Source organism: Triticum aestivum, chromosome 3A, assembly GCF_018294505.1.
Source record: "Triticum aestivum cultivar Chinese Spring chromosome 3A, IWGSC CS RefSeq v2.1, whole genome shotgun sequence".
NCBI lineage: Eukaryota > Viridiplantae > Streptophyta > Magnoliopsida > Poales > Poaceae > Triticum > Triticum aestivum.
Window position 1 is genome coordinate 492973999 of NC_057800.1, and position 9527 is coordinate 492983525.

The 9527-nt window shown below is 40.9% G+C and overlaps 1 protein-coding gene across 1 annotated transcript in view; it reads left to right on the plus strand.

The window, feature by feature from the left end:
* The first annotated feature begins 734 nt into the window (after window positions 1-734).
* Window positions 735-9527, plus strand: part of LOC123061806 (uncharacterized) — a 15384-nt gene continuing 6591 nt past the window's right edge. Inside the window, exons 1-14 of the mRNA XM_044485079.1 lie at window positions 735-1062; window positions 2036-2195; window positions 3253-3345; window positions 3733-3835; window positions 3929-4091; window positions 4630-4804; window positions 5727-5846; window positions 5957-6544; window positions 6616-7203; window positions 7410-7478; window positions 7802-7915; window positions 8010-8252; window positions 8570-8617; window positions 8696-8836. Coding sequence (XP_044341014.1) covers window positions 938-1062; window positions 2036-2195; window positions 3253-3345; window positions 3733-3835; window positions 3929-4091; window positions 4630-4804; window positions 5727-5846; window positions 5957-6544; window positions 6616-7203; window positions 7410-7478; window positions 7802-7915; window positions 8010-8252; window positions 8570-8617; window positions 8696-8836 — 2730 coding nt within the window. The 5' untranslated portion in view covers window positions 735-937. The remainder of the gene's footprint in view (window positions 1063-2035; window positions 2196-3252; window positions 3346-3732; window positions 3836-3928; window positions 4092-4629; window positions 4805-5726; window positions 5847-5956; window positions 6545-6615; window positions 7204-7409; window positions 7479-7801; window positions 7916-8009; window positions 8253-8569; window positions 8618-8695; window positions 8837-9527) is intronic.

The following is a 9527-nucleotide window of genomic DNA, read 5'->3' on the forward strand; positions in this document are numbered from 1 at the left end:
TTCCTTCCCCTGACGACCAGTTCCAGTTTCCTGAACAAGTGCTACAACAAAGAGTGGTACGTCGTGGCGCTGATTCGGTTGTTCAAGTACTGATCAAGTGGAACTCAGCTCCGGTGGATCTTGGGAGGACAAGATTGCGCTGAAACAGAGGTTTCCGCGAGCACCGGCTTGGGGGCAAGCTATTTCTAAGGGAGAAGGGGTTGTCAGCGACCAGAGCGAGCGCCAAGACCGGATTCAAACCACAAGCCAGCCCAGAAGACAGCCTCGCCCATCGGCTCGGCTTGCCGGCCCAAAATGGGCCCGTTAAGAGTTGTACTTATACGTGTAAGCGATAAGATTCAAGCGACGGCTGGCAAACGGCTAGGTAGCGTGTGAGTGCGTGACTTGTAAGCAGGGTCTTCTTCCTCTTGTTTAGGGGGATGGGGTGTCAGAGACGCTGGCCATTGGGCGTTGCCAGTGACTTTAGTCCCACCTTGGATATGGAAGGGGGCTAAGATCACCTTATAAGGAGTGTCACACTCCCTTCAGGCTAGTCTTTTGGGATGTAGTGAGCTCTTACTTATATTGGTGTGTCCGATGCGCACCGAAAACGTCCGAACATATGCCGGAGGTTGGGAGCTGGGCCGGGTACGCTAACAAACTTACACGTGGGTCCCGGGGAAACCGCAAGAGGGCCCACCCGTCGGCCTCCCCAGCGGCTGAAACGCGGCCCAGCACTACAACCTACCTACTCGCTCCTCCTTGTATCCCCCGTGGCCCGCGCCTCGCTGCGCTCCTCTCGCCGTCGCGCCTCCTTCTCCACGGCCGCCCAAACCCTAGTCCAATCCCATTGCCACCGCCGCCGCCGCCGCCGCCGCCTCCTCATCCGTACCGCAAAGCCGAGACCTAGCCCGTAAGGCGCCGCACCAAGTAGCTAGGGTTTTGGCCGCCCCGGGCCATGGAATTCGAGGCGGACGGCGCCCGGTGGCCGGAGCAGCGAGGCGGCGCTGCCGAGGCGCCGCCGCCGCCGCAGGAGCGCGGCGAGGTCCCCTCTCCCCGCTTCGATTCGTCGCGTGCCCTAAGGTGAGCGCCGGGGCCCTATCCCGCGCCGGGCCCTATCCCCTTACCTGACATATGGAATACCCATGCACGATGAATGATTTTCTAGGTTTACGTTGGCTATGTTCAGGATTTTGCTTTTTTTAGTTTGGTTGGAGCCCATGCTAGTGAACTTGCTCGGGAAGTTGTTTTAGTATTTACTAGTAGATGCATGCGAGCTTAGCTCTGCTCTCCCCGGAGGAGGTACAGCGTTGCTCTCCGAGAATTTCGTGAGCAAGGGCATGAGCAAGTTGTGATCTTTATTAGCAGGGTTTATGGTCTCTTAATCTCCAGGGAATTATTAGTTCTCATGTTGAAGCCTATAACTGGCAGTAATATGAGCATGAAATACCTCCGTTTGAATTGGCAATAACCTGAGAACATTTATGTGGTTTCACTTTCACATGTATAAGAAATAATATCACACCTCTTTCTTTGACAAAATAATATTATAACAAAATGGAGCAATGAAGGACAATGCTGTTTGCCGTGCCTCTTTGTCAGTAATTATATTGAAGGACAGGACAAGACCCTGGAGTGGTAAATAAAGAGGAAGAATTGAGGGTTGTGGAATATGCACATAATCAGTCGCTCGTTTGAATAGTCTATATGGCCTTGATGAGGGTTGTGGAATATGCACATAGTCATTCACTCATGTGAGTAGTCTTTAGGGTCTCGGTGAGATTCTTTTTGTCAAAACAAAGTCGTATTTTAGGAGCATTCGTGTTTAGATGGGTATATTATTTTTATGCCCGTGCATAGAGGTGTTTATTCATTGAATATAGATTATTTGCTGATAGCTTAATTTTTCTTGATTCATGCTTTTTCTTGTATGACAAACCTTTCAATTTATGGTTTTCCGGTGGTAAAAAAGAATATATAATGCTTAACTCTGTCCCCTGATTATTACTTTTAAGAATTATTTCAGTGGTACTCATGGAACTATTTCTTATTACAGATTGCTGACAGAGCTTGACAGTAATGTAACAGAAGATTTGGTTGTGCTGATGCCAAACTTGCTGTCATTTTTGAAACATGACGATCCTGCAGTTGTTAAGCAATCTATAGCTAGTGGGACAAATTTATTTGCTGCTGTATTGGAAGAGATGGCACTTCAGGTCTATTTTGTAAAACAGATATTTATCAATGAGTAAATAAATCCACTGTTGTAACTACTACCTGCTGCGGTGTTGCTGTTGTTTGATGAGGTTATTTTATTTGCTCCTCCTAATTCTGTTGGTCTGCTGGATTGTGTAAACAATTTCCCGAGTGAAAACTACGCCAAAAGAAATACCTGACATAAATTGATTTCCTACAAAGAGGGGTTTACTACCTCCAGTTGCAGTTCATTTTGTTTTTTGCACTCAACCATCTTACACAGTCATACCAATAATAAAATGGTAATAAAAGCACTGGATTCCTCTGTTCATATCTCCATGAAAAGAAAATACAGCCTAAACGTTTCCCAATTAGAGATTTGAAGTAGCCTTTTTTGTGTATATCTGTTATTGCCCAGTTGAATCCTTAGCAAATAGTTCATTCCTGTAGTATCCATGATCATGTTCATTCACTGACTGGAACCATAAGAATTTTTAGCAGTAAGAATATATTTTGTTTTCATGAAATCTGATTCTATAAGCCGAATGAAACTTCTAGAAAACTGAAACCCATTAGATAAGTTACATATTAAACATACATTTTGTACCGAAGTATTAAAAATTGTTCTGCAACCTAATGGTATTTTGTGCAAACACTTGAGCTTCATCTAATCAAGAACAAAAGAAACATGTAAAAAAAAGAACAAAACAAAGCTTCTTCCATCAGTCATAAACTAGTTTAACTACTGCATCATATAATGGTCTTAGGTTTGGTTTGGTATGTATTTGTGTAGACTAATTTTTGAATCATGACTTTACCGTTAACACAGGTCAAGGAGGAAATTTACCTATAGGTGGAGTAGATAAAAGAAAACTCATGACCTCTTTTCCTAATTTTTAGTTTGTTTTGAGGATACAAATGTTTGTTTGGATTGTATGTTGCTGAAGTCTCCAAAAGTTTCCTGTCTGCATCTCTTTTGTTACTTATTGATCCTTACATGTTCGTTACTTGCTAAGGATAGCTTAATTCTTCTCCTTAATCTTAGCACTCACTTTGTCACTTGAATGCTAAATCTAGGTTAACGAGTGTGGAAGAGTTGATGCTTGGCTTGAAGAGATGTGGGCTTGGATGAACCAGTTCAAGGATGCAGTATGTGTTATGATGCGTGAGGTTAGTTTAATAAAAGTTATTGCTGATATAGCCTTATGAAATTTCAATAATGTCATGAAACTGTTGCTGTTGTGTTATCATATTTGCGAGCAGTATTTAGCACATCATTGTTTTAGCAGCTAAATCCGTGGATTTAGCAGTAAATCATGTGTACATATCCATGTTGACATGTAGCTGGCCTTTATTGTACTGTCCTGATCTTTTAGCTTAAATCCTTGGAAGGGATTTTGTGGATAGCTGTGACTGTATGTCTATGTTACGCCGCGCTACAGTGTTTATGAGAATATCGTAAATATAATGACAGCTGAAATGACAGCCATCGCTGTAATGTCTGCCATTTCTAGTCAACTTACTGGCTAATACTATTATTTCTCTGACATGTAACAGCCTGTTCCTATTGCATCTAAACTACTTGCTGTAAAGTTCATTGAAACATGGATCTTGTGCCTCACACCTCAATCCAACAGTGACCGAATGCAGCCAATCGAAGGTATCATTTACCCGATTCTCGATCACAATTAGACGGGCCATATTGCCAAATGTTCTTTCAAACTAACCAATCACATATTCACTCTACAAACAGGAAAGAATCGTAGGTTTGATGCTTCACGACTAGCTAAATTTCACCCAAGCCTTGATCCCGTTGTTCTGGAAGCTGATGCAAACAGGACTTTCATCATCCTTGTGGATATTGTGCAATCAGCTTATGCTCATAGAGGATCCTTCCTAGTTGGCACCATTAATTCGTAAGTATTTCTACCAGCTGTATGACTTAAATGAAGTGGAAGCTGTTCATTTCACTCCATTTCCAGCTTTCTTTCTTTACACTACTCCCTTGATATGTTTGGACCACATATTTGTCCTGAATTCTGAATTTGCATGTAATATTATCATAACTGATGTAGCCGTTTTAGTGGCATTCTACTCTTTTCACCCCAAATTCCCATAATGAAGATCTATATATGAAGAAGTTGTTCATCTCACCTCCATCACCAGCCTGCCCTCTTTTCACCAGTTCCCTCCATGGATGGATATTTGATGGTATCTGCTAAGTTGTTTGCTAATTGGTTTATTTAATTCATGCCATCAATTTCTCATATGGTTTCCGACCTACCCACATGTTTATCCGATTTTGCTGAATTTGTAAGTGATTTGTCATAATTCTAAGGCTAGTCACTTTAGTCGTGTCCTACTCTTGCCACTCCATGTTCCCACTGTATATGTGCTTTGTGATATAAACATATTTGTTATTATGAGAAATATAAGTTTTTGGTTACATGTCAGTCTTGCAGCTATTGGAAAGAGTAGGCCGGTTTACTATGACCGTGCCCTTTCAGTGTTGTTTGGGTTTGACCCTAATTTGGAGACTTCAAAAGGAGCTCATTCAGGAAGCCTGAAATATTCCCTGAAAACAGCTTTTTTAGGGTTTCTACGTAGTCCTTGCCAGGCAATGCTTGAGGTGAGCTCACCTTATTTAGCAATGTCTTCTTCTACCATGTTTTGAAATTTCAAGTACAAAAATACTTATGTCGGTGATGCATTTTATTTTGTTCTTTCCGACTGCCCATGTTACAGTTTTTAGTTTTTTACTTGTAGATCTAGTTGAGGTAGTGTTGTTAAACTATTCAGTTGAACAAACACATTTCATATCAAAAGTCATCTGATTCAGCTAAACGAATGTACAACTGTTATGGTTTATTATTAGAAAAATCTTGCTTTAATTGCACATTCCATCTCATGATGTTGTCATGCATGAAGGCCACACTTGACATGTTCAGTCAATGTATTTTTGTTTTTAAACTCTTTGAGTTGTATCTGCTCTAATTTGTGAAATGGGTAGTTGCTTCATGTCTATGGAGCTTGTGCTTTGTCATATGGATAGCCACAGTGCTGATTGTTTTTTCTTTGGTTCTAGAACAGTGACAAATTTGGCTATGAAAACTTGAAGTTCATTGCTTTAGGTCTATTTACATGATTACATCCTATTTTTCTTGATGGATCATCGCTAGTTCCTACTCGTAAAAAACAATGATAATGCTCTCATGGCTCACGTGTGCGCTAGTGGTTATCACTTCATTGATTTTTTTAATATGCACACCTATGTAGCTTGTCACTTCTTCGCTGTATCTGTTTATAGGGTGCACTAGATTTTATTCGCTCTCTTCTGAGACGTGCCTTAATTTATTTGGAGCGCTCATACAATATTTTGCCACTGTTTTCTTTAATTACTTATCATATTTGTGTAGAATTTGTACATATATGTTTACCCTATATTGTTTCCTTAGTATTTTTGCTGAACTTAATACCTTTATTGTCCTGAAATTGGTTTTTGATTGTTTTATGCTACTTCTCAAGTTAACCATAGCCATTTCTCTGGACAGTCCAAGGACGTTCTAGTAAGGCGCCTTCGAGCTCTGAGCCCAGGTGAAGCAACAGAACAGATTATTAGGCAGGCAGAGAAGATGTCTAGAAATATAGAGCGCGCTTGTCGTACTAACAAGGTATATGTGTGAACGATTATGTGGTTGGTCTTGATGGATTTGGCATGTCTGATTTTAAAGTTTATTATAGGCTTTTTGCGATGAGTTTTACTGTGTTCTCATATTAATAGGACGAGCATCCAACATGGGAGATGTCGTATGGCGATGTGAATCGAAAGAATTCTACAGGCAGATCAAGTGACACTCTTGCTATGGCCGAGGGCATGGCTAAGAGAGCAAGATTTGATAGCTCTGCAGCTTCGAATCCCCTAGTTCAGGGAATACCTGATTATTCTGATATGCAGATTGAAAATGATGCCAATATGGGTCATTCCTCTGACCCATCTCTCTTGAGTACTGATGTATCTCCTGTTGAAAAGATGATTGAAATGATAGGTGCTTTACTTGCTGAAGGGGAAAGAGGAGCTGAATCCCTTGGTATTCTCATCTCATCAGTAGAGTCAGATGTCATGGCTGACATTGTAATTGAAACAATGAAGCATCTACCTGAAGCGCCATTTCCATTAGCTAGAAATAAGAGTGTCCCTCAACCAAATTTGCAATCCCCCTCCAATCCCTCGACAGAGAACTTACCAGGCAATCTGCACTCTTTGCCCTTCACGGCACAATCAGTACCATCGGCAGATGGAGCAGGCATTTCACCACCTGAGGTCCTTGTCATGCCTGGTGTTTCTGATTCAAAGCGTGACCCAAGAAGAGTACGATCTATCTTTACTTCAAATTTTATGAAGTCACAGAAGTTCCTATTGTGAAAATGTATGTGTTGCAGGATCCTCGTCGCCTTGATCCACGGCGAACAGTTGCACCTGCTGCTACTAGTCCCATGCAGATGACGGTGGAAATTACCAGTGTGCATCAGACAAATTCTTTGTCAAATACACTTTCTCCTCTTCATGGGAAGATTGAAAAGTGTGCAGATTATTCAGCGGACCCACCAAAAAATGAAGATGAGGAGCATCCATCTTCGAAGCCTCATCAGCCAATGGACGAAGAGAGATCTGAGTTTTTGGATGATTCCACAGAACCAGAGACAAAATTTGAAGTGTACCCACCAGTGGAAGCCGGATTTCCTTCTTCTGATGTCAATGAAGAGATGAACAACCCCTTGACACCAGAAGCTATTTCAAACAACGGATCTGATAGTACGGATTTGGAGGTCGGTCCCTTTTCACCAGTCTCCAAGACATCCACACCAGAGGATACTAATCATGAGTTGCCTCTTCTTCCATCTCATTTGGAATTAAGTGACAGTGAGAAAATCTCACTGCACAAATTAGCTATTGGGCGGATAATTGATGATTACAAGAAAAATAGCATCAATTCAAGATTTTCCTTGCTCGCTCATTTGGTTGCTCAGGTATTCATTTGGAGTTATAATATCTGTAGCCCTATTTATTTGTTTTGTTCCTGAACTCCTTTTCTGTAGACCAAATGCGTAACACTTCCAGTTTGTAGTTTACTTTGCTAGAGTTCTTCGAAATTACCGGTGTTAATATCGATAATTTATATGCTCGTTCCGCCACAAGTAATATTTTCTGATTTTCATCATCTGTAACTGGACAGAGTACTGCTGATGATAATATTATGGATTTGATTCAGATGCACATTATCTTGCATAATCATGATCAAAAGGTACTTTATCGTGGTGCTCTATATCTTTATTTATTCTGTGTTGCCTTCAGCTTGCATACAGTTGTGCCCACCTGTCCTGAGCTTGTGGTACTTCAAGTATGCTTCAGGTTGTGATTATGCTGGTAAATCAAGGTTTTACACAATATAAACTGACCTTGAACACATTGTGCTGTGTTTGAGCTGGTTTGGCTTGTGTATTTTCTACTTATAATTCCCATTTCTCAAACAGAACACGAGTCATCAACTCATCATGATCTATCACACTGCATATCAAGTAGTATTTTTCACACGATTCTCACTTTTGTAGCATGTATTTCTCCTAGGGGCATGAACTGGCTATGCATGTGTTGTATCAGCTGCAGTGTGTCAATGTTGCTGATGCTCCAGAAAGTTCTATATCTATTTCTGAACATTACGAGAAGTTCTTTATATCACTTGTAAGTTAGCACATGATATTCAGACATCTGTTCATTGTCTTCCAGCTAAAAGGTGAACTTACGTGCCATTTTTTTCCATTTGTTTTGTACCCAGGCAAAGTTGTTGATTGACGTGCTTCCTGCTTCAGATAAATCTTTCAGTAAACTTCTATGTGATGCCCCATGTTTGCCTGAGTCTCTGTTTAGATTCCTTGAGGGTCTTTGCATGTCACAAGGCAACAACCAACAAACAAAGGACAATGAGGGTGACCGTGTCACTCAAGGCCTGGGAACAGTATGGAGTCTTATTTTAGGGCGGCCTCCACTGCGGCAAGCTTGCTTGGATATTGTTCTGAAGGTTTGTAATGTTCCCCTTTCAACTGGTAGTATGACTGGCATTTACAAATTTGCAATTTCTCTGAGGTTGCTTCTGTTATTCGTGGCCTGCATTCTGGTGTCGACTTCACTAAATTATTTGACCATCAACTCTGTAATAACCCCATGTATTCTAAAGATCAAACACTCAATATTTCATGATTTTAATTACTATCTTAGGATAACTTTGATTTATGACACTACAAATCTGAGTTCACAACAATGACATGTTTTTATGCTGCTGGTGTCACATTATTTACCATCTCAAACTATACCTCACTTATTGTGATGAATTTGCAGTGTGCTATTCACTCTCAAGATGAAGTCAGAGGAAAGGCGGTTAGATTGGTAGGCAGCAGCATCCATTAACTGTTTCTTTTAATATAATACTGCGCTCCATAATGCTGATACATTTATATTTCTTAGGTTGCGAAAAAGCTCTATGATCTAACATATGCATCAGAAAAAGTTGAGCAGTTTGCCACGGACAGTCTTCTGGCAATTGCTAATAAGCATGGTGTGTCGACAGATGTTAACTTCACAACCTCAAAAGAATCTACATCTGAGGTAATTCTTGATGATTGGGATCCTTGTTATGGTTAGCATTGAGTAGTCTAGCATGCACTCATCTTCTCCCATAGGAATGGAAAATAGATACTGATTATCTGACTTGCTTGATTACCGAATTCAATAGCAAGAAATACGGGTTAGGGTTTTTATCCATTTAGCTTCTTCTGTCAGAACTGCGGTTTCTTTATATGCATGAAGGTCACGGGCATCACCCACCTTATCATTGCCTAATTGGCTAAGTGCTCCAGTGGAAATATGAGACTGAATATGGATATGCCTTTGACTTTCCCATCCAAAATGCTGTATTAGCTGCATTTGAAGTCTAATAATTTGATAAAGCAACATGAATTATTTTGTTGTGGTATGCCTAACTGTCTGAGCACTGTTTTGTTATAAGTGCATTGCCTACCTTTCCCCATCAGCTTGAGCTTTTGGGTGAATTGGCTGGTGCATGCAATTCTACATGTTATTAGAGACAATAGGTCTAGAGTAAGACCGGCTGGCGCAGTTTGGATAAATAAATAAATTGTAGTTCACTTTCGGTCCATGTTTAGGCCTGAGGTAGCCAAACGTGAGGTGGAGTGTTGAAGTATAGTGCATTGCTCATCATTCCTAATCGGCTTGAGCTTTTGGGTTAGTGTATGGCTTCTCAGTTCTCACCCTTAGCTACAATTAACTGTGCCGAGTT